This window comes from Stegodyphus dumicola, chromosome 6 (assembly GCF_044657685.1).
Source record: "Stegodyphus dumicola isolate Sdum_Otavi_A_Nest chromosome 6, ASM4465768v1".
In the NCBI taxonomy this organism is placed as follows: domain Eukaryota; kingdom Metazoa; phylum Arthropoda; class Arachnida; order Araneae; family Eresidae; genus Stegodyphus; species Stegodyphus dumicola.
The window spans coordinates 175,621,630-175,648,050 of NC_140773.1; the positions used below are offsets into that span (position 1 = coordinate 175,621,630).

Here is a 26,421-nt window from a genome sequence, read left to right on the forward strand (position 1 = left end):
AAATGATAGTTATTTTGTGATTTTATGTTTGTAGGAATTTGGTATACGTTTAAGTTGAAATAAACGTGCATGGAAATAATTTAAATATTTGATATTAAGTATTTGTAATGCTTGAGGTATGAATTCGTTGGTGACGTGTATAATGTAATAGATGATTTAGAGGTAAAAGTTTTTGGATATTCTATTTATTTTATATGTGGAAATGTTGATATTTGTAAAGGGTAAATACTTTTTCGCGATCATGTAATTTCATATATGTTCTTTTTACCGGGTTTAAAGATTGAGAAAATTGTCATGTATTTTCGTGAAATTTTTCTAATTTATGAGGAAAAAGCAGTGTACATGGATATAGTGAAGAGTGTGCGCAATGCCATTTTTGTGCAATTCTGGGATGTTTTTTTAAGTAAAAATAAGTCGACGTGTACATGGTTTAGTGATATTTTAATGAAATGATAGTTATTTTGTGAATTTTATGCTTGTAGGAATTTGGTATACGTTTAAGTTGAAATAAACGTGCATGGAAATAATTTAAATATTTGATACTAAGTATTTGTAATGCTTGCGGTATGAATTCGTTGGTGACATGTATAATGTAATAGATGATTTAGAGGTAAAAGTTTTTGGATATTTTATTTATTTTATATGTGGAAATGTTCATATTTGTAAAGGGTAAATACTTTTCGCGATCAGGTAATTTCATATATGTTCTTTTTACCGGGTTTAAAGATTGAGAAAATTGTCATGTATTTTCGTGAAATTTTTGTAATTTATGAGGAAAAAGCAGTGTACATGGATATAGTGAAGAGTGTGCGCAATGCCATTTTTGTGCAATTCTGGGATGTTTTTTTAAGTAAAAATAAGTCGGCGTGTACATGGTTTATGTGTATGTGTTATTTTGAAAAATGTGTAAGGAGAATGGTATTGTGCAGTTTTTCCTAATTTTGCAGTGAATATTTGTCATGATTAAGCAGTTTTGTTTGATAAAATTTCTAGCATAAGTGTAATTCGGCTAGTAGATTGTTGGAAGAAGTGTTCAGGAGATAAAAAGAAAAGAAACATGTCTTTACTTCGTGAAGACAAAATGGCGGCGGGGAAAAAAAAATGGAGGGTTGCTGTAGGAGAGTTGGTCGGTAAATTTTCGCCAAAAAGTTGCCAAGTTACCATAATGTAAAGATCAACCAGATATTTAAATGTCTATTAAATATTTTGATTTGTTCAGTTGAATCACAAAAATTCGTTAAAACATAGTGAAGTTTCTAGCATCAACCACCTGTCTATAATGACTGCCTCTGAAAAGACCATTATTTCCAAGACTATAAATAAACATTTGTATTAAATATCACCATTCTCAGGTGACCACTTCCACAAAAGGCCAAAATTATCTTAAGTCGTAAGCAGTCGTCCCACAGCGAGTTCACTGAACTAAAATATTTCTGTCGTTTTTGTAAGATTTCGTGCTTTCTGAGGGGAAAGAGAAACTGTAATTGCTTTACAATATCCCGGCAGTAGTTTTGAATACCCTGTGTAATGTTACAATAAGTGAATAATAAGAACAATTACTTTACTTAGAATTTAATATTTCTTAAGAATATTTATATTATTTTAAGACCTGTTTAACTTGGAATTCATTTCTTTGACTATGAACTACAAAGGATGCAGTATTAAGTTAAATATCACACAGAGCGTTATAGAATTTTTTCATAATTATTCTTTTTGTATGCAATGTAATCCAGTGTCGATGCTGCCACTTCTGCAATACATGCTTGATGATAGTAGCACCAGTCTCATGACAAGCGTAAAGGATTTTTCCAAATGCTACACACCAGTAATCTTTTCTGCTCGAACCAAATCTTTTAAATAACACCAAAGATATTAAAAAACAATAGAGTTATGTCCGAGTTTTGAAAAGACCAATTCACTAAGTTCTAAAAGAATTTAACCAGTGTCATGAACACTGTCTATTAATCTTTCTGATGTTTGACTTAGGAGATACCTCGCAATTTCGCATTAAAGAAGTACCATTTTGTTTTGCTGTCAGACAGAGTTATTATCGACTTACCACTTCCGCTACAGATTCTTTAGTGGGAAAAGGTGATGAAGCGGCTAGAGTTGTGATGAGAAGAACACCATGAGCTCCGAGCGTTACGACAATACTATGCAATTCGTTCGTCAACAAAGGAAGTCCTAGGCATAAACTTTCTTCAATCACGTCATCCAAGCAATCATTGGATCCTAAATTATTGAACATATTTCAGACAGTTTTGCCATTTAGGTGCATTTTAAAGTAATTTTTAGTTGTTTATTTAAATAAGGTTGCAAATATATTTAGCAGAAGGTTTCGGAAAGAATGCATGACGAAATATATTCTGAGTGATTAGCTGTAAGTTCATGGTCCCAAAGTCCCTTACAGCTTTCTAAACCTTAATTTTTGGAAAAAATTATATTCAATTAGCCAAATAAATGTCGAAATATAAGTATACAACAATAAGACCCTTGTCTTATCTGCATAAGAAATAAACTTCTATATTCTCTGACATTAAGGTATAATATATGACAGGAATTTATGCTTCTAATATTTCTTTTTTAAGGAACAGAAGTAGAATACTATAAATCTCACGTTACAAAATTCTGATACTCTAATATACGAGTATAATATATAATACTGCATAAAATTGTGATTTAAACAACTAAATAATATTAAAAATAAAAAATTCTTTTAAATCAAGAATTATTAGCATTAAAAAAGAGTGAGCAAACGTAAACATTGTAGCTATTAACCCTTTCCGCCACGCTACCTTTTAAAGTCGGATTTTGATTAAAAAGAAAAAGGTAGGCAGTGTAATTAGGCCTAGAGGAGTACACAAGTAAAATTTTGTGAAGATAGCACTTATCGTTTATTTCTGTGGCTGTGCTCGAAGAGGGCACACTGATTGAGTAGAGCTTCGAAAAGAGTGCTGAAGCAAGCATTGTTGTCAATGAACTGACCGATGAGATTCGGAGAAACAAAGAATACAAACAAAACTCTCAGTTGTCCTAGATTATCGGTGAGCCCGGTCTGGGTACACCTAGGGTTCACCGTTTGATTTTAGGCCAGATTTCAAAGTAAAAATTTAAAACTAATATATAATAAGGAGATTAGCATATAGCTAAAAAATAACACAGAAATTTCTTTTCAAACAATTCCTTTTATACCCTAAAAAAATCTGGTAGATTTCTTTGAAAAATGAGGGTCTTAAAATAACTAAACATGGCTAAAATATATGGACTGGTTTGTGTTGAGCTGCCATCTACTGTAAATAAAGAAGGTTCAGAGTAACCTATAGTAATCTACACTGGTGTGCAAAAATTAAGGACGAAGTCAAAAAATTAGCATATCAGCTGAACGAAGAGGCAGAGCGGACAGAAAGACCAATCAGGAGATTAAGTAAGATGATGTACGGTAGCACATGCGCAGATATGCAGGTAGACGTAATGAGGGAGTGTCTGAGTAGTATAAAGCATGTTGTCGGTGTAAGATCAGTATTTCTGGCAAAGAGATTGCACGCCGTATAGCAGTTAAAATCACACCGAGTTGCTGCCTCAGCGAGAAATGGCGAATAATCAATCTGTTAAACGACATCTGGATGCTTTTACCCGAGGTCGAATCATTGGGAAGTTGGAGGAAGGCCACAGTGTGACAAGTGTGGCTGCAGAGTTCGGAATTGCTCACAGCATCGTTTCACGACTTTGGAGACAATTTCAAAGTACAGAAACAGCTATCCGGGGGTTTAGTAGTGGTCGTCCACAAGGAACCACACCCGCAGATGACCGGTATATTGCCTTACAGGCCAGAAGAAACAGGCGGCAGACAGCGGGAGAAATCGCTAGACACACGACACAGGCGACTGGACGACCGATATCGCGTATTGGAGAGACAATGAATGGGGACGAGTACTCTTTACAGATGAGAGCAGATTCAGTCTGAGTAGCGATTCTCATCGCATACTCATCTGGAGAAAGAGGGGAAGCCGCAATCATCCCTCGAACATCATTGAAAGGGACAGGTATGGAGGTGACGGTGTTCTCGTTTGGGGAGGTATCATGCTTGGTAGTCGTACAGACCTTCACATCTTCGACGTATGTTCAGTCAACGGGCCCCGTTATTGTAACGAGATTCTTCTTCCATATGTGCTTCTTTTTAGAGGCGCTATGGGTCTGCAGTTCCTTTTCATGGACGACAATGCACCATGTCATCGCACAGTAGCTGCCGAACAACTCTTAGAGAGTGAGGATATTGAACGTATGGATTGGCCGGCACGATCTTCGGATCTCAATCCCATCGAGCATGTATGGGATTTTCTAGGCAGACGCTTGTCAGCTCGTACCTTACCACCAGTAACGATTCCGGAGCTTCGATTGGCGCTGCAAGACGAATGGGCAGCAATGCCTCAACAACTCATTGACACCCTCATTCTCAGCATGGGCAGACGCTGTGAAACCTGCCTAGCAGTCAGGGGAGATCATATCCCCTATTAAAGACCGGATGTTTCTTGCTGGACACCCATCACAGGGATGTTTCGGCCTTCAGTCGCATTGCGCTCCATGCTACTTTTTCAATAAAGCTTCTTTTTATCCCTCTGATTTCTCTCTTAGTAAGTTTTGCTTATATTACTCATGTCCTTACGTATTGGGGATCTTACGGTATTAAATGTGTTGATTTGGAAAGCTTTTGTACAAAGTTATATTGAAAAAACCGTCTCGTCCTTAATTTTTGCACACCAGTGTATAAATCCTTTTTCATTCAATTTTTCTGTGCGTACAGAAGGAAATTTTTAGGTGTGTCCAGACCAGCCACACTGTACTGCAAAGGATTAACAAAAAGCATTGCTCATGATGTAATAATTTTTGTTAATCGAAAGATTCAAGAAAATACTAAATAAAAGAAACCGATGATGATTTTTTGATATTATTAGACATTTAAATTTACTGTATCTTACATTTGTTTTCGGACACATATATTTTCCAGTTTTATCTGGAAATATTAGTTACTAAATGTTAGTGAAATGACTTTATTTTTCTTGCAGATATATACTATTAATTACCTTTTTTCTTAAATGTACTTATTAAAAAAAGTTATTCAATATGTTTTCAGAAAAAAAAGGGGTATTAAAATTTTTAGAAATCAACTCACATAAGTATACGAATAGTCTGAATAAACAGCTTTATATTTAACAAAAACAAGAAACTAACATTAAATATTTCCTTAGCTATCCTTTCGCTAAAATTACACTTTTCATACGCTTTGGTATAGATTCCACAATTTTGTTCGTATAAAAATGTTCTATTTATTCCATTTTCCAGTAAAAATTGTTTTTAACAGAGGTTTCGAAGATTTAGCATGTTTCCTGATTCTTTTCGCCAAATCACTCCAAATATTTGATTGGATTTAAGTCCTGAGAATATGGAGGAATTTTGATAACCTAAGGACACTAAGGATAGTTGTGTAAGGGTGTATGTTTAAGATCGTTATCCTGATAGAATACATATGTGTTTCACATTCCAAGTTTTCATTCAGATAGTATCAAGCTATTATTAAGAATGTTCATATATTTATTCTGATCTATATTATTTTCTATAAAAAGGAAATTTTTCATCCTAGGAGGAGCTAAATTTCCAAACCATTATGCCTTCATCCCCGTGCTAAAAGTAAGCAATAAGATTTTCAGATTTAATTCTTCGTTCGACTTTCACCACATAGTATATTGATCACTGAATCTAGTTATATAAAATTTTTAGTCGTCTGCAAATATAATATTGTTCCAATACGGTAAATCTTTGCTTACCTTGGATTTTGAGAAAGCCGGAGTATTTGCCATGGTTTATTGTCGGAAAATAATATCCTTCTTGCTTAATCGTCCATTGTAGCGTGGTTTTTCCCCATGTGTAACGTGTATACGAGCCAGTTTCCCTTAGAAAGTCCTCCACGAAGGCATCCCTCCTCTTAGGCAGATAGCCCTCGTGTGCTTTAGCCATAATTATTTCCAAACAGAAAACTGTGTGTGTTCACTTTTGTAGGAAGCGAGGTCTCCATCCTGAGCCTGAGTTATATCTGAATGGTACAATTATTCCAGTTACGCCCGAAGTAAAATTTTTAGGAGTGACGTTCGACCGAAAATTGACCTTCCTTTCTCATGTTTTAAACCTCAGAAAGAAGTGTCTAAAAACACTAAATATCTTAAAAGTGTTGGCGAACACCTCCTGGGGTGCAGAGCGTTGCTCCATGCTTCGCATTTACAGAGCGCTCGTCCGCTCTAAACTGGACTATGGCTCAGTTGTTTATGGATCCGCTCGGCCATCAGTATTGTTAAAACTGGATCCTGTTCACCATCAAGCTCTGCGCATTTGTTCATGAGCTTTCAGGACCTCTCCCGTCCAGAGCCTGTACGTTGACTGTAACGAACCGTCACTTTATCTGAGGCGTGAGCAATTGTCCCTCTTGCAATATTTTAATATTCTGTCCCAACCTGAACATCCCTAAAATCTGTGCATACTCGATGATGCGTGTAACGTTTTATTTGAAACGCGTCCATCCTGCGTTCCTACCTTTCCTTTAAGAGTTCGCCCTGTCATTGAGGAACATTCCCTCTCTGATATGCGCCGCCAAGCAGTACAGAATTTCGAAATTCCACCTTGGGAAAATTCACGGATTCAGCTTCTTGATGTTTTCAAACATCACGTGAAGGCGAGCACTAACGAGATAGTTTACAGACAACTCTTTGCTGAGCACAGGCAGAAATATAGCAGTATCCGATATACACAGATGGATCAAAGTCAAATGATCATGTCGGGATGGCTTTTGTATTTGAAGATTACATTGAGGGCAGATGCCTGCACCATGCTTGCCAAGTCATAACATCTGAATTAACTGCAATATATTATGGTCTTTTGTACATCTCGAAGCTCTGCCACAAAAAGTTCATAGTTTATACAGACTCGTATAGTGCTCTGAAATCTTTGGAAGCTTTTCCCAACACTCAGAATCCTGTGGTAGTGGATGTTCTCAAAATTCATATAAACTTAACGATTCGAGGATATGAAATCCTGTACTGCTGGGTTCCTGGACATGCTGGAATAAAGGGAAATGAGCTTGCAGATATCGCAGCCAAATCTACTGTTGAAGTGTCTAGTCGTCTTATCCCTTTTAGAGATATCTGCTGTGTCATCAAAGGAAAGGTCTGAAAAAAATGGCAGCAAACTTGGGATGTTCAGCTTCAAAATAAGTTAAGACAAGTAAAACCTAGAATTGAGCATTGGGAATCTACCAAAAATCGTAAGGAGGAAGTCCTTTTGACTCGCCTCAGAATTGGTCACACTAGAGTGACACATAGCTACCTTTTAAAAGCTGAGAATGACCCTGTTTGTTCAAATTGTAATGTTTGTCTATCTGTCCGTCATATTTTAATTGAGTGTCCATATTTTAATAATCTTCGTCAGAAATGTTTTAATGGCTGTGACTTACCTCTCGACAGTTTAATCGGAAGAGAGGTCAATTGTAATTTATTTTATTATTTAAAAGAGACTGGCTTTTATTACCAAATGTAATTTGTTTTGAAGACTGTGTTTTGAATTTTAATGTGTGCTTTTAACTTGTGTTTATATGACTTCATCCTCTGGATTTGATACATTTGTCTACTTGTTTTTATTTATTGAATTTTAATGTCAGCATTTGTAATCATCTCATCTTATGTTTGGCGCGGTATAATCATTTTTGGTTTTTGCGCCATAATCACTCACTCACTCTTTGCCATAATTAAATACACACACACAGACATACACACGTCCATTGTAGCCACGTGCTTTAAAGATTCTTCCAAGAATTTTGGGATTAACTTTCATTACAAACTTTCTTTTAACCCACTGCAAGTTTTACAGCACTAATTTGTGGATCTTGTTTGAATTTTCATAGGATAAATATTCAATTCTCTGGTGCTAGTTTAGAAAGTAGTCCAAATTGCAGCGTATTTTCAACAATTTTACGCAATTTCAATCAAAGATAGTTGAACGTTTTACATCAAGGATTTTTTGAATATTTTAAATACTTCTGCTATCTTTAAAATGGTGAAGAATTAAATTTCTAACGCAATTTATTGTTAATTTGTAGAGTCTTGCCATGTTCACTTCAGATATTGAACCGTTAATATATTTTGCTAAACAAATAACAATAACCAAATGCAGATGATAATTCCCGGAATGTATTTTCATTTCAAAAAAACAATTATGATAAGAGGCATTGTTTGCAAAATCATATCAACAAATCTTTCGAGTCTCGGATGATAGGCACTGATTAATACTTTTTGAATAAATTATTATATCACTAGGAATATTTTAATGATATTTATTTGCAACAAACAAGGTTTAAAATGGAGAAAAAATAATATGCTAGATTATTTGCAGCAAGCAAAGCTTAAAACGGAGAAAAAATAAAGTATTAGGGAGAAAAAATGAAGTCTATATTGCAATATTTGATGCAAGAGCTATGCAAATAAATTTCAAAAAAGTATCCGAAAACAAATATGAGCCACTATATTTTGTTTGAAATGGGAGACAAGGAAATGGTCCTAAGTAGAGCCATCTGATTACAAACTTTGCACCTGCATAATAATAATACGTTTATGAAGTTTTCCGGTTGATGACCTTTGAATTAATCTCAGAACTCAACTAAAAGGCATATGCTTAACGTATGTCATCGTTACAGATTTATTTTGTAATAACTGAATAGGCTTATATTTCCCCGAATTCGAAATATCATTTTTAACATTATAAATATTAATTTAACTGGAATAAATTTACATGTAAGATTCGTTTACAATTTTTGCCTATTAGATGATAGAAAAACTGCTTATTATTAAACAGATATTTCATACAAAATATATCATTTGAACATAAAACATAACATGGTGAGCTCTGCCGCATGCTATTACTTATGCATAGTCCAAAACGATGTTTCCCGGTTGTTGTTCTGCGGAATTTGAAAGTCTTCGAAACGAAATTAAAGGTTCAAAAACATCCTAAGAATTCAAAAAATTAACTCTTTTGTGTAACTATTTTAAATCTCAAACATTAAGAGTTAAAATTGTTTAAGATATAATTTTATCTAGGGACTGACAAAAATATTTAGATCAGGTACTTTTTTTGCACAGCCTGTGTATGAGACTGCTTTCGTAATTATAATATAGAACTCGTATACATTACATTTTGATTGCATACAAGCACTAAACAATTGGTAACAAAGGGTAAATGGCTGTGAGTGAATAGGTCGTTATTAGGTTGAGTAACATTTATTTATATACATTTTTTAATACAACGCTGTGAAAATAGCGACATTTCGTCAACAAACGCTTGTTAGGGATTAAATAGAAGGCTATACTACTATTTTTATGTTATGGAGGAGTAAAAATAATGATCATAAAATCAGCTAAACATCGTTAAACATATAGCATCGCAATATATTATTAAAACAGATCAATCACAAAATATTATTAAAACAGATCAATAATAAGCATATCCGATTCTGTATCTGCATAACAGTGTGAGAAAAAGAAACAGTAAATAAGAAAAGATAACGCAGTATCAATATACAGCAGATGGTTCCAGACAAGTTTGTAGGATTTGGATCGGTTTTGGATCAAAAAATAAATTATTTTCTAATGTCAAATTAATATCAAAATCTTAAATTAGATCTTTATTTAATTTTATCCACTTGAATGTATTTATGTTTGATACACTTGAAGTAAAGTATATATAAATAAATTATCTTTTATAAAGAAAATATATCATTAAATGTAGTATATAAAAGTTGTAAAAATATATTTATATTTTATATGTTTATTAATTTTCTTATTTTATTCTTAGCCTTTTTTAAACTTCTTTCTGCTATTTCTTTATAAAAGCAGTGGTTTTTGTGAAATTTTTTTTAAATTTTGTAATCTTTTTAAAAAACATTTTTATCACATATTTCCATTCGTCTTCAATTTCATTTTTTTTTGGAATAAAATAAGAGATAATTTTGTTATACAGTTATGCTAACATGGTTTTTATCTTGGAGATTTTAAGAGTTTAACGATACAAACTTTTCCAAAAATTACTTTCAGAAATTTCGACTGTGAATGGCATCATTACTACGAAACTGAATTCTAAAAATTCTTTCAGCAGAAGAATATTTTTAAAAATTAAATTTAGATGAAGATATTTTAAAAAGATACCGTTTGAACTGTGTTAAATTAAAAATAAATCTCATAAAAAGAAATTAGAATTCCTTTTCTTTAATCCGTGTTAAATTATAGTCATGGAATTAAAAAAAATACAATTAGATGTATATAAAATTACATGTGTAACTTGAATGAACATTAATACAATCTTAAAAAATAATCCGACTAGAATTATCCGAAAAAGAAATCTTGCAAGAATAATCCTTAACAGAGATTTTCCGATGTTATAAATATTTTTCTACATGTAAAAATATCGTCCAACCGGTGGTTAGCGACGCTGACTGTCGTAGAAGGGCTCGGGTTCGAATCCTGGAGAAGACATGGATGTTTGTAAATGTATATAGTGTCTGTACGGCATGGGGGAACTCTAAACTTTCGGCGAGCCTTAAGTCCTCTCGAGTGGTTGGTGTTAGAGGAAGAGAGGTGGGAGAATTCTGAATCCTTCCTTTCTCTCCCCGGTGTGCTCTCCTTCAAAACTGGGCTCGGAACTGAGCAAAGGCGTACTCTCACCTGCATGGTGCTCAAGGTTCTTGCTTACGGCAGGTGAAATCTTACATTAAATTTCGTGGGCTTGTTCTGATGTTACTGTTAGACAAGTGAGATAAGTCACAGCAACATGTAAAAATTGCTTTGTTTGAGGGAACTGCTTTTTTTTAATTATTTAATATATTAATAGTATCATCAGCAGTAAAACATTCTAAAGCTTACGAAATGTCATTTAGTATTTATTATTTAGTCATTTATCATTTCATATTTATTATTAGTCATTTAGTAATAAATGTCATTTAGTAATATTTGGTATGATATTCAAGTTAATTGTTACATTCGAACAGAAAAGTGTGACATTTATTATTTTATTATTATTTATGTGTTCCGTCCTAAGGCGCTACACGGAAGGGACGGGTGCCTTTTTGGAAGACATTCTAAGGGAAACTAGCTCGTATTAACACGTTACATATGGGAAAAACCACGAAAACGCTATTGCAGCCCGCCCGTTCGCGGGATTCGAACCTCGGACCGAACTACCAGTGTTTAAGGACTTTACCGCTCAGCCGATGGTGGACTAAGTGAGACATTTGCAGTTGAAAATGCTGTAGCGCCTTCTGGGTTTGTAGACATCTCTTTAATAACTAACTACTCTTCTTAACACGCGGTAAATATCGCAGATAGCAAACTCACTCACAGATCAAAGTCTAAAACTTAGTTTCAGTCTCAAGATTTTGAATTAAATCACTCTGTTAACTGATTGATGCCTCCAAACGCGGAAGTATTTCTGGAAGCTTCGGAAAAATCGCTCTAGTTTGTTATTTTCTTCTGAACTAGCAGAATGTCGCCAAATTCGCGAGAAATCTCCTAATGTCGTTAAGGTCATTAAAAAGCTATCTTTTAATAAAGCTATCAACAAAATTCAAACGTTGATCGATTTAGAATTACGACACCTACAATAAAATACACAAACATACAAACATACACATAAATTCGATTAAGAGAAAATACGCAATCAAATTTTTACATAAAATGCAGCAAATAAATAAATGAAAAACGATACATAATATCTCCAAAATAGACTAAAAAATAAAATAAATCAATTAAACAGAAATATTTACGTAAAGTTTCAACAACACGAAGTTTGAAAATAAAATATCATCTATTTAAAAGGAATAAAAGACAAACTTACTGCTTGGAGATACCACAGACTTTCCCAAAATAGCGTTATGCATAATTCTTAGTTCGTTGAGATTGGGTGAAGCATATGTAAGAACAGAACGCCAAAGAGATGATGCTTGAAACGGTCGATGAGCTTTGGTAATGTCGGTAGGCTCAAACCATACTAAAAATCAGAAAAACAAATATATTTTTGGGCTTTATATATATATATATATATATAATTTATCAAGCAAAGCAGTAATAACAATTTTTGAAAAACCAATTTTGGTCAAGAAAACATCTTGCGCAATATGCTGCAAAATAAGTAAAAAATAAAAATTGTAGAAAGCTCGCCTAAAAGTTACCAAGAGCTGCTGCTCCAAAAGGTTTAAGACGTTTTCAAAAATTAATACACATGAAAAGCAAATCATTAGACATGTAAAACATAAATACAATAAAATTAAAAAACAGAAAAAGTTAAAAAGTAAGCGGAAAATGGTAAATTAGCCCAATTCGACATCCAAACAGGCTTTTCAAGGGAAATTTCATTTATTTGAACGTCGAATCAAGCTAACCCCATTACGCGTTTCGCCGAAACAGACAATTGAAACTTTTTCGTTAAAAATTTTTTTGACAAAGTGTCTTGGAAATTTTAATAGTCTCAATTCTCTGTTCCAATTTCCCGACGCGTCCGCTCAGAATGACACATTAAGGTGTTAAAATATGTTAATCAAAATCAAACTTTCTAAATCTAGTCTAAAATTAAAATCAAAACGAAAATAAATAGCGATGAGCTATTAGTCCTAAAAATACAAATACATTCGGGCTGGGCCTGCAAGCTTAAAGATTAACAATTTTATTTTTAAAAAATAGATTTTATAAAACTGTAAGAAAACCTATAGTTAATAATCAATATAAAATAAAAAAATTGAGAAAAGAACAACTCAGTGGGTCTTGCTAAGACCAAGAAAAAGTTGTAACAAAAGAAACAAAAAACTGACCTTTGGCGATGTAAAGCTGTCCCTCTGAAAACATGCAGAAAAATGGCTGCTAACTTCTAGCGTCTTATTTTGGATGACGTACGTAGGGGGGAGCGAAGTGTTGTGGGCGTTTAGCCAATGCGAAGTGATTTTCGTTATCTGTAACTCGTCTCCTATTATCGGAGGGGGCCGGAAACCTCGGAAACCGTGTGAAGAGCTCAAAAAATGGCGCTTGGCTTGTAGTAGGATGGAAAAATTTTTTCGAAGTGAAAATGGCAAATTCAGCTAAAACTATAAAAACTTGGCCATTAAAGCATGAGAAAAAGGAAAAAACAGTAATTTGTTAAAAAAGTCGTAATTCTTCAAGCTAGCGGGCGATCAAGCTACTATGAAAAATGAAAAAAGCCCGATTTGTTAATAAAAGCAGTAAAATTGGCCACTTAAGAAATTTAAATTTAAAAATATGTACATAATAGTATTTAAGATTAAAGTGCCAAAAATTTTTTGGAGGAAAGAGAATGAATAAACAAGCATTTTCTGTACATTTTTACAATAGATTCTCTGAATTAGTCATCCTTCTTAAACCGTCCGTAGCTTTAGGTATAAAAAATCATTATCTAATTCAAAAAATCTATAATTAGGTAAGGTTAATGCCAGCTTTGGTAAGGGAATTTTTAATTATTTTATGTGGTATTTGGTTACTTTTTAAAATAGTTACGAAGTATAGTATTTCTTCTTGTAAGTGTTCCGCAGTATTGCAAATTCTTTTCATTCTAAGTAGCTGTGAATAAATTGTGTTGATTATTACTCTTTTGGAAATATTTGAATTCCAGTTAGTGAGTTTAAGTGTGGAAAAATTAAATTCTCTTCTTTTATCGTAAACTTTAATAAAACGGTAATCAATAATATGTAAATCAAGGTAGACTACATCATGCTGTTCTGTATTGGTTTTATTAAGTTTTAAGCAAGCAGGGTAGATATTAGCGTTTTCTATTTTGTTGTAGTTATTAAATGCTATGACATCATCAATATATCTATAGATGTGTTGGAAAAAGAGACTTTCTTCCGTTCTGAGTGAACGTACATAGGTTAGTTCTTTAGTGAACAGGAATAATTCACAAACTGAAGTTGAAAAATTCCCGCCCATGGGTATTCCCTGAACTTGTTTATAGATGTAATTGTCAAATTGAATAAAATTATTGAAGAGAACGCTGGTAAGGAATAGCTGCCATTTTTCGTTGCTGAGAATGGTAGAAATTTGTGGAAATAAATCTGGAAGAGCAAGTAAACTTGTAAAAATTTCTTCGAGTGGTAGAGAAGTATAAAGGTTTTCAAAGTCGTAGCATTGGATATGTTCTATTTGAAGTGAATTCAGAGTTTTAAGAACTTGTTCATTACTAGAGATCATCCAGTTGCAATGCAATCATCCGTATTTCAAATTTAGTCATCCGTATTTGCTAGCCAACCATCCTCACAGCTGTATATGCGGAACTTCCTTTCTCATCCGCAAAAAATTAGTAAGTTCGATTTTTTCCCTTCGTATTCCAAATTAATCAGCTGTCATAAAAAGTATGGAAATTTCTACTGCAAGTTTTATATCGGAATTTAGGAATTATTTCAATGGCCCATATTGAATGGGTGTTAAAAGTTTCTACTTAATTATCTACAAGTTTAAAGAGACTCTACTGTTATATGTAATTATACTACAATATAATACATAATTTCTTAAGGGAAAATTAATTTTTGTTTGTTTTGACAATACGCAAAATAATGCAAAAAATATTGTCTAGCTCAGACGTTAAAATGCGGCTTATTTACAGCTATATATGATTCATCAAACACATATGATACACTGTGAACGAAAATTTAAAAAAAAAAAAAAAGTTTTACGGAAACAATTGTCATAAAATACAAAAATTAAAACGTAGCGAATATACATCTGCAGTTTCAATATACAAATGAACCAAAGAAAAATGATAAATAAATAGACATATAGCATCGCGTTTCTGATTCTAAAAGCCCCCGAAAGCTGAAATAAACTTGTATCTTTGCAGTGTGAAATATGCCATCAAAACGTCTGATGTGACGAGCACATGACCTCCCGCCAATTTCACAATTAAATAGCAAGGAGCTTTAAATAAAATATCACTGCAGGTTGATAGATTGTAAACAAAATCTAATATGTGTTCCAATAAATAGAAACGAGTGTAACAAGAAATTTTGGATTATACACTGAAATGTCACTGAATTAGGGATAGCTAGTCAATAACGAGTTGGGCCTCCTCTGGCCTTTATAATGGCTCCCAAACGACGAAGCATAGATTAATAAGTTTCTGTAAGCATTCTACGGGAATGGCTTAAAAAAAATCGGATAGAGCTGTCTATAATTTAGGAAGAAGCGCTAGTGTTGTGCGATAAGGTTTCAAACCTCCAAAACGTCCGAAAAATGCTCAGTAGAGTTTAAGTCAGGGCTTTTAAGTATCCAGTTTATGACAAAGAAGTTAGAAGAACGCTCATCGAACCAAACAGTAACCAACCGGGACCTGTGATAGGTTCAGTTATCTTGCAGGGAATCATATTGAGGAAGGTTGGAACAAGTACCAAAGATCCCAAACACTGTCAAGAGAAAACATTCAAGACCATAATTAAGCCACCAAGGCCTTGTACAGTTCCAATCTGCCATACAGGGTTCATAGATTCATGAATCTGACGCCATATTCTCAGCCTCCCGTCGGTACTAATTAGTCGGAATCGAGACTCATCACTCCTTGCTACTCATTTCAAGTCCACTTGCCACACTACTCTTTTTGCCTGGGCAGGAAAATACAGAGTCTATTCTCTGTATTTTTCTGCCCAGGCAAGAAGTGCAGCTCGATAGCATGCATTCAGTAAAGGTACTCTCGTAGGTCTACGGCTTCCGAAGCCCATATGGTGAAGCGCGCGTTGCACAAACCTTTTATTGACTGTACGACTGTCGCCCTGATTCAGCTGGGTGGTAATATAAGCTAATGTCTGGCTTCGTTGACTGTGTACAATACGGCTGAGCCGTCTCACACCATCTTGTTCTAGGTTAATTCTCCTTTGCAATTTGCCCGATAGGCTAGTTCTTCTTCTCACCGTCCGTGTATTCTCGGTATAATCTTGACACTGTCGACTTTGAAAATGCTAACCCGCTGAGGATTTTGGAAATTGAATGGCCCATGCGTCGAGTGCCTACTATCTGTCCGATATTAAATCAGAAGTCTTAAATCAGAAGTTTTACCCATACTGGCAATTGAAACGACTGATTAACGACAACCATAGTACTAGCTGTATGTGCATTTACCACAACTTCCTCACGTAAGGACAGATGCCGTACAGCGCTATAAAATTTGCATAGCCATGTCTATCCTAATTCAGTGTATTTCATTAGGTATAGTTGGTTATGTGTAAAAACTGGTTTTCCTAAATTTATACCAACATAATCAAATGTTTGTCCTTTATTTTATTTATAAAAATTATATTTTATTGGGCAGTTGAATAACATATATGTTAATTGATTTGTAATTAAAGAAATTTAAGAGTTTATAATATGTTTAATATAAATTCTTTGAAACGAATACCGTAGTTTAATATTCCTCTGTGTCATTCCAATAATATTAACAAATCTAAATTCATTTTGAACTGTACGTACATCTCTGCAATATTTAGGTATCTATGAACAAAGCTCGTTCAATTGCAGCAATATGTTTATGGTTTATATACCTTTTTAATCTATCTAGTATACGCAACCATATGCTAAACTGATTGATGCAAAACTGTCAAATGCTTTCAAAATCTAATCAACTCTTTTTCTGAATGCAGAAAGCTGGAAAAAAAGTTAAAATAGTAAAACCAATTAGAAGTAGTAAAAGTAGTAGAAAACGGTATGCGTTACCTCGGCTTTCTTTCCAAGGTCTTATGATCTGCCCGATAGCATAAGACTCCATTCCATTCATTTAAGTTCCTGTTTGATTTTTAAAATCGATTTCATTATTACTTCAAATTTTGGAGCTTTTATCAATGAGATTAAAACTTGTCAGTCATTGTTAGCAGTCTCATTGATAGCTAAAAAACACAAAAGAACGTTCGAGGGAAAAAAAAAAAAAAAAAAGATCTCGCCAAAATTCTGTAAACTAATGTTAAACTTTCTGAAACGGATTTTAATTGGAAAATTGTTTTCTCGTCTGTCTGATGTCGAAATTCTGCTATGATTAGTTTTATTGCGAAACAAGAGTATATGAGAAAAATTTAACACTTATTGAAAAACATTTATATAAAAAAGTTAATACGCTACTACGGAGTACTGTTTTGACATAATAAATTTCAAGAACATCGTAGCGTTAAAAAAGGATTAAAGTTTAATTTCAGCATCTGATCAAATAAACAAGCTACCGCCGAGCAAACAAACAAACAAAAATAAGTAAATGAATAAAGAAAATAAAGTATAAAGCTGTAATAAGAATAAGGTATTTTCATGCAGTTTAGCTGATAATCATTTGTAAATCTAAAATATCGAATGATAGCATTTTTGTCACATTTCGTTGCTTAGATTTAATCAAACTAGAAGTTTTCCTAATAAATAATATATGTAAAACTAAGTAAATTCTAACTTAACCCAGCAAAAAAAAAAATTCTTTTAAAAAATGTTAATTCTTTTAAACTTTGGAATTATGCTGCTATTGCTACAGGTGGAATTGTTAATACTCATCTTACTAGACGCATTTTACATTCAATACTTATGATTAATGCGAGAAGACTGTTGTGTCTTGGGCCATCGATTTCTTTGGTAAATATATGAGGTATTTTCTTCCTCCTTTTCGCATGCCTTAGTGGTGTAATAGGAAGCGTACTCGACACGTATTCGAGAGGTTCAGGATTCGAGTCAAAATCGAGGGCATTGCACATTTTTCACGTCTCCTACTTTAAAAAAAAAAAAAAAAAAAAAAAAAAAGATTTTACAAACACAAAAACTAAACTGTTTTCTGAATTGAAGATATTTTATTTAATTTCCAATCATTAACTAATTAAACAATTCGATGTAATTTTAATTCGTCAGTGACCAATAAAAATACATTTCTAATAATACCATTTTTATTAGAAATATTAAGGTTTCGTTGTATTATTAGTATTGAGAAAAATAGGCTTTTACTACAAAAACATGTAATGTAAAAATGATCCGCTTTGATTATTCTGCTATGTCATTGGGTCGAACTTGAATCCCGAAGAAGGCATATAACATCTATCTTTGCAGTATGGGAGCACATAAAACGCTTTCGAGATGAAAGTCGATGCTCTCAAGAGGTTGATGATAGGAGAAGAGAACTAGAATATCCTCGGATACTTCATATGTTGACATTCTTCACTAAAATTAGGATAGATTTGAGCATTACTCGTGCAATCATTTATAAGATCTTACGTCTTAGCCAAAACAGACACTACCTTCTCCCTTTCGGATCACGACAAAATTCGTACGTCTGATCTGGAATCAAGTTCAGGAGGATTAGAAATAACAAATAATAAAAATGTGAACGAAGCCAGCAAACTTTTGCCCTACTTCAGCTGTTGTTCAACTTGTTGCACGAAATGTCCTCCCGAAATGTTAAAATAGATTATAAGATCTCTTAATAGTCTCCCCATCTCTTCTCTTCTTTTCTTCTCTGATGAAGTTTCTGGCAAAATTGCATTGGCTTTTTTTCATGTTTATAAAACAAATAGAGATATACTTTTTACTGACACCTTTAACACATCTCAAACATCTGAATATTTCACAGTAGCATGCGGGAGATCATTGACTGCAAAGGACAAAACAGGCGCATTTCAACTTCTTACAGATAGACTTACCAGACGGGGACTGCTTTGATCGACACTGTTCCGGTTTGATATGTGGTCCTTGCGTCCCAGTCAGTTTGTCTCCCTCCAGGTATTTGGTAAAATTTTAAAAGTGCCGATTATATGCCTTTAGTATCAGAACAATTCTACAAGATTATTATCAGATTATCCTATAAAAGATTTAAAGTATTTTACGACAGATATCTTTCTTACATTGAGCTATAGGAAAACAGTTTTGGTCGAACAGCATCTTTTATTTGGATAAACAAAAGCGGATTAACATGGACTGAAACTGAAGTTTCAGGTAAAAAGTTAATGAAACTGTGCAAATAATACAATAAACATGAATAAACGTTTGAATGAAATAGCGGTTGAAAAAGTGTTTTAGTCAGCTAATTCTAAAATTTCGAAAAATTAAAGTTGTGAAAAAAAACGGATACAATTTTTCAGTCAATTCATAGAAAAAAAAAAAGCATTTCATTGCCCAATCTCGTTCAAATAATAGAGTGCATTATCATCATGCCAGGCACATCGGTAACAGTCGAAAGAGTATTCTCAATAACAAAAATCGTATGGTCTGAAGAAAAAAAGCAGAATGGCTGAATGAACCGTAAAATCGTTACTAAGCTGTTGAATTAACAGTGAACTAAATTGCAGCGAAGTTTTCGATGCAATTTAAAATAACACACAAATTTTTGAAAAAGGTTCGCACTAGTAATAAATACTAACTTCGTTCAGTTGCGTTATTAAAAATGTCGTTTAATTCGTTATTGTTTTTTGCTAACTACTTCTTTACTTAAACCTTTTCAATCATAAAAACTTATGCTTGTAGGTTTTATTTTATGCTGTGAATATTTTCTCAGAATTTTCTTCGTTCAATCAAAAATATTAATTAATAATGCATAATTATAGTTATATATTCGAATAAATTCACATTAGTTGGAAAAATACTACATCGAAAATATACATTACATGCTTTTAATCTAACGATTCTCATGGCCAATCCTCATTATTCCCACCTTAAATGGGCTTAAGAAAGCTCAGAAGATTCATATTAGTCTGAAAGTCAATCTGTTATATTCTAAATAGCACCTCATTTAGTTATCAGAATACTTCAATGATAGTATTAAGCAGACCGAATGTATTGGTACATACTGTTAATCTAGGTAGCTGAAAATACGCTAAACCTCAGGATGTTAGGAGTATTATTGAAATTAGATTAATATATAAATGATAGGGATACTGCAGTAACTAGCAAGTGAATTTGCTTCTCTTCTGATAAAGGGTGAGAATAAATGATAGAAGGTATAGCAGCATCGGTATTTATTGAGCATTAATCTTCTGTTCTTATGAAGATACCTAATTTTAGCCGTATCATTTGCATATATGAGCATCTTGTGTCTGATTACCAATCAGCATCTTACGTGTGTATGCTGTATGTATAATACTGTACCCCAGATTGGTAATCTGAATGAGAGAAAAAAATCAAAATTCGACATATGTTTCTATTGAATAAATATCATCCTCTCCATCATTAATGTGAAAATGTTTTGAGCCATTGGATATCGACTGCTACTTATATCAACATTCCTATGATCTAGTAACTGCATTGTAAAAGTTTAGCAGTGAATTAAATACAAAGGAACAATTTAAAAGTATCGCTTATTAAATATGAGTTTATAAAGAAAAGGTACATGTTTATTATTATAGAATAAAAATTAAACTTTTTCAACAGATGAAATTAGATAAAAGAAATCAACGAAAATGGTCGGATTGGCAAGAAAGTAATTTCGGTTGTTCAGTGTGAAATAAAGCTCAGTTTTTGTTCTATACAAAAATGAACTTTAATCAGTCAAATATCCTCCATTCTTGTCGTGGTGGACCACGAGACCTCTGCGAGTTGACTATTTTGGCCTTTTCTCTTTTATTACTTCCTCTAGTTTCATATATTGTTGGCAATAAACAGGTTATATGGAAGCAGCTCAATGTACATAACACCTTTGTAATTCGACCAAATTGACAGCCTGATCTTTATCTGATCCAATTTAGGTTTCCATATGATTTTTCCGACTCATTATGCTTGGACCATGATCTTTCGATTAATGTTATTGTAGACGAACCATTTTTCATCACCAGTGATAATTCGTTTCAAAAAAGGGTCGATTGCATTCCGTTTGAAATGCGTATCGCAAATACTGATTCGTTGCGTTAAGTGAATTTCTTTCAATTCGTGCGGAACCCCAAATATCAAGTTTCTTAAGGAGTCCAAGACATTTTATGTCATTTTCAGTTGCTGTGTATGATACATGTAACTTATTTACAACCGTTCGCACAGCTATATGAAGATTTGATTCAATTATGGCTTTAATTTTATCACCATCAACTTTAGAAGGTTGGCCGAAACGTTGGTCAAGTGAAAATTTCTCCGGAACGAAATTTTTTAAAACAATTTTAACACTTGAGCAACTTAAAAGTGTCAGCTGCCAGATCTCAAAAGAAAAAAAATTATAAGCTTTTAAAACGAATATAACGTTATCTATTTATATCGAAACGAATATAACGCTATCTATTTGTGCAAACCGAAATTACTTTCTTGCCAACCCAATATCTTGGATTCGACTTCGATCGATCATATACTTTTTAAACATTTTCCAAAACTGTGAGATTGATTCAAAAAAGAGATATCACAATTTTTTACATAAATTGAGAACTTAAATTAGATGATTTCCTCTTTTCTTCTTCAGAAAAGAAAATTTCTTAGCAAAAATGTATAATATCTTAGATATAACAATCCTTTTTTTTTTAATCCTCGTTGCTTCCCGAGTGTGTAATACCGCTAAAAGAGGTAGTTCGCCCCGGATTCAAATCTTAGCGAATGGTCTGGCCTCATCGATGTTTTTATGATTTTTCCTTGCTCAACATAATATAATGCAATTTTCCTGAAATATTCTCCGCGAAAACACCCTTTCCTTAAGTAGACTTCTTTTGTGGGCTTCTTTAAACAAATATCTTTCTTAAAAATAATTCTGATCTTGGAAATATAAATTTTACCGGAGTTTTTAAATATCAGTAACAGAAAACAGATATTTAAATTGCATTTCGATATCTGATATCCTAACATACAAGCATCCAGTATTTCGTAAATGATTTTACTTTAATTTCTGGCAGATAGAAAGGTATTTGTAAAACATTTATTTATACATCGTAGGTTTGGTTGGTTTATGTGATTACCATATACCCTTGAGGGCTATCTGCCTAAGGGAAGGGATGCCTCTGTGAAGGTCTTAATGAGAACTGTCTCGTATACACGCTACACACGAGAAAAACCACGAAAACGCCTATGCAGCCAGTTCATTCGCGAGATTCGAGCCTTGGACCGTACCAGTTGTTCAGCGACCGCTCGTCCGCTGGTGGGGTTATGCATTGTAGAAAAGATATATTATATTATATGTAAGTGTCTGATAGCAACAGCTTGAACCTGAATGATGCAGTCTCAAAGGACTATTGGAAAGGAAGCAACTGGTGGTGGTGGTGTGGGGGGGACATTGTATTTGTATCAGAAGTTTTATCTTTTGATAATCAATTATTTTTCCTCTTTAGTTCTTCGCGTAAACAATATTTTTTTATTAGCACCAGAGGGGCTATTAGATTGACGATCCTCGCTTTTGTGTCTGCATCAGTTTTCAAATCAGAAATCGATTTTATATATACGTATAGAATTTGGTCAGACCTGTGCTAATCGCTAACAGAACCTCTATGATTAAAAATTTCTGTAAATAAATCTATATAAATAGTTTCTGCATGAATTTCTTCAAAATTTTATCAATAACGTTGATAACGCATATACCTTTTTTTTAGTCCAAAGGGATTTGAATCCCGAAAGGACTATTAGTTTCGTTTTGGCATTTTGCGTCGGACGGATAAATGTCGGTTCACTTTTCAAACTGTTGCCATAAAATGTTAGAGTCCTGCATTATATTTGAAGAAATTAAATAATGAAAATCTGCGTAAATGTATGTATATTTCTCACATTGTCATAAAATAACGGTACACAGAGTCATCGAATTTTGAATAACGTAATCCTCCAACGAATATGAGCATGTGGAAGACCAAATTTGAAATTTGAAATTTGTTTTATGATCGATTTTCTTTAAAACTTTGACGAATTTTTGATTAACAAACTCAAGGATTTCAAAGCGAGCAATGGCAACGTTGTGCAGAAAAAACATTTTTATCTCCAGCGCGTGAGTCTCTGTATCGGAAATTCTAAAGATATGCTCGTTTTAAAACTATTTTGCGATATTGCTGTTGCACTGGATCTTATGGTTTAAGTGCGAGGAACATGATATTTAATAAAGAAAGGTAACACACAAAATGTTAAAAAACGCCCCTTTGGACGTAATTTAAAATCTGAAACATTTCAGATTTTTTTTTTTTTTTTTTTTTTTTTTTTTTTTTTTTTTTAAGTATATCGCTTCGTTTCTAACTTACCCTCATTTTTTTGCGTCAAATCACTTTTCAAACAACGCTTTAAACTTATCTTCATTTTTGCGGTGTATAACTTCCTTTATACCGCTTATAACTTATTTTTATAACGCTTACAAGAGTCTAGCTCAAAAATTAAGTTTTAGTTTTCGGACTATGATGTATATTGCTTGTAAAGCTTATAAAGCATGTAATGGTTATAATTTATTCTCACTTTTGCGCCGAATCACTTTTCAAATAATGGTTTGGTTTGATTTATTTGACTATGGCAAAGTACTCGAGAGTTATCTGCCTAAGAGCAGTGAAGCCTTCGAGAAGGACTTTCAAAGGGAAATTGGCTCGTTTACACGTTACACATGGGAAAAACCACGAAAACGCCCATGCAACCAGCCCTTTCTCCAAGATTCGAAACCCTGACTGAACTACCAGTGTTCAGAGACTTTACCGCTCGGCCGCTGGGGAAGGCTCCTTTTGAAATACTGCATGAACGCTTAAGATATATATATATATATATATATATATTGTTTAGTAAATAAATTATATATATGGTTTGAAAAGCCTCTGGTGCGACTTTAAAATCTGAATCATTTCAGTTTTTTTTTTTCTTCTTTTTTAACTTTTTTGCTGGTATGAAAAACTGCGTCTTTAAATTGTGGGGCTGCATTACAGATTTGCGTTTAAAGGTAAATAAAAAAATGTTCGCATAATGAGTGAAATTTAGGGTTAAAAACTTCAACCCCAAATTTCTTTACTGGTTTTTCTTCACTTCACGAGTTCTTCATTTCTCTTTTATGCAAAACTGATGTTTTTCAGTTACTTTTGCTTTGTTAAATTTATACGACTGCATTCAGAAAAAATACTTAATGAAGATTCTGTAAAACCTACAGCAATTCAAAAACTGTAACAAAAGCTTCAAGAATTAAGCGCAGAAATAATCGAAAATAATTTCTCTAGCATAATATTATTTAGAAATGAACATGTCTTACGAGAGGGAGCAAGAAACCAGGACTACCGTTTAATCAGCTAAAGTGAGACAGCAAAAGATAGCATTACTTTGCAACTACCCCCTCCCAGTGATAGAGAGATATTTTCTTACTTGTCATTACTTCTAATCACCATAGTAAAACTCGACCTTATAATTGCTAGTATCATCAGCTTGACCTCTTTTTTCGTCACGCAGCCGGCAATCAGTGGAGCAGAAAGAAGAACGAGAAGGGTTTCGCCCTATCTTTGAAAACCTTGTCCTACTATTCACATTCACACATTTATAATCTCATAATAAAATATTACCTAAATGATTCTAAATGAGCTAACTTGGGCTGGACAAGGTGAATGAATATTTCACTTCCTTCGATATTTTTCATTTCACGGTCATTATGCTTCTTTCAAATACGAAAATAATTTTTCTTGGAAAGAGTTCCTACAATCGATCGGTATTCGCGGCACAGGGCAGCTGTGATTAACTAATCTCCACCCTATCTGTATTTGTTGCTAACTTCTTGCGTAGATCTTACCCACAGAGAACAATGAGGTTCTCAGTAAGCGAGCAGAATTCAGTGCCAAGCAATGACAAATACCGAAAGGTCATTAAGGACCACTTCCGGCGTTAAGGTGACTCGACAGAATGAATTGTATTCGTAATTTGCAAACATGAAAGGAAACAGTATTGTTGCAATTGTGAGGGTGTTGACGTAACGGTATTTGGGGGGAGAGACACACACCTTGGCATTTTCGATATCAGACACTGGTGACACAAAGTGGTAGCACACGCTTTTGAATTTGCTCCTCATCATCCGGATCTTGTTTCTATTTCAGGAGACGATGTTTCAAAGAGATTCACCAACATTGTGAGAGATCCAAGGGCTGTAGTTCACCGCTATACTCATAAATGCTTATGCATGTAACTTCGCATTAAATTGCCAATCAAAACAATCTTCAATTTTAAAACAATATTTTTGTGTTTTTCTAAACAGGACTAAATTTTCGAACAGTTAGTATCGTCTGCTGCTTCAAATATAATAATTTGTACGCAGGCTGAGTTGGCCTTGTGAGGCAATTTTGTGATTGAACAAACGTTCTTCTTCTCCAGTAAAGAAAACCTTATAGTTAATCCGTAACGTGTGCCATACTTTTGAAGATAAAATCTTTTGAACTGTGGACTTGTAAATATTTATTTCCCGGAAGTTTTCTTCAAATTAAATTTGAAAATTTGCGACTCCAAATCTTCATTGCTGTGGTAATCCTAGTGGTCTGTTATTTCTACAAATACACAAAACTGGAACACTATAATCATTATAAAAATTTTTCAGAATCGCGTTTTTGAACAATTGGATTTTATCGCATTTGTACAGTCCTGGGAAGACAACACATTGATTTTCCAAAATTTGATTTGCGATTTATGTTGCAAAAGAATTTGATTTTTCAAGATTATCAACAGAATATCTTTTTGAATTATTTTTGAATAATTTAAGTCCATTAAATAACATTTGGAGGAGAAGTGTCTTATTTCAACTGAATCCTAAGTATCGTACCAACTTGACTTCAGATTCATAAATCATGGCTGGTGCCAGGGTAGGGGCCCGCATCTTCTTCTTGGTCTCCCTCATTTTCATCGCCGTTTCTTTTGCTACTCCATATTGGCTCCAGTCGGACGGATTGCTACCTTATCAAAGATTCCATAAAGTAGGGCTATGGGAAGTTTGCTACACTACATACCAAGAATCTGCCTACTTGCGCTACAATAATAACTTTCGCAACTGCAGATGGATTTTTGACAAAGATTACTATTATTTAATAGATCTGTTCGAAAAAGGTAAGTCCATTTCTTGCAAATCGTTATTTCAATTTAAATATTCTTTTTATTATGATTACGAGAAATAAATTAAGTACAATGTATTATAAAATCTTTTTTAAAGTTATATAAATCGATATTCAATCGTCCTAGACATTTAACTTGTCTCTTAAATGTTCAGTTTTAAGTGGAATTCTTCCAGCACAAATTTCTAAATATGCATTTTCAAAATATTTATCTTTTTCTGCATTTTTATATTAAAATATTGTTATGGTTTATATTTTTGCTAAATTAGCTCATCCACGTTATACTAATTACATCGCTTTTAAAATAAATATTGTTCATACTTAAGTTATTTCAGATTCTAATACACCATGTTTTCATGTAAATCTTGAAGACACAAAATACAGTTTTCAGAAGT

General features: G+C 33.4%; 2 protein-coding genes across 2 annotated transcripts in view; one reads left to right on the top strand and one right to left on the bottom strand.

Moving 5' to 3' along the window:
- The window catches only part of LOC118198469 (uncharacterized), a 281,839-nt gene that overhangs the window by 26,929 nt on the left and 228,489 nt on the right, over positions 1-26,421 (bottom strand). The window contains exons 4-5 of the mRNA XM_085819191.1: positions 11,926-12,078; positions 2,060-2,232 (exon numbers count right to left, since the gene is read on the bottom strand). Of these exons, the coding sequence (XP_085675317.1) occupies positions 2,060-2,232; positions 11,926-12,078 (326 nt within the window). The remainder of the gene's footprint in view (positions 1-2,059; positions 2,233-11,925; positions 12,079-26,421) is intronic.
- LOC118198454 (uncharacterized) overlaps positions 24,918-26,421 on the top strand; it is a 50,254-nt gene continuing 48,750 nt past the window's right edge. Inside the window, exon 1 of the mRNA XM_035370144.2 lies at positions 24,918-26,021. Within this exon, the coding sequence (XP_035226035.1) occupies positions 25,766-26,021 (256 nt within the window). The 5' untranslated portion in view covers positions 24,918-25,765. The remainder of the gene's footprint in view (positions 26,022-26,421) is intronic.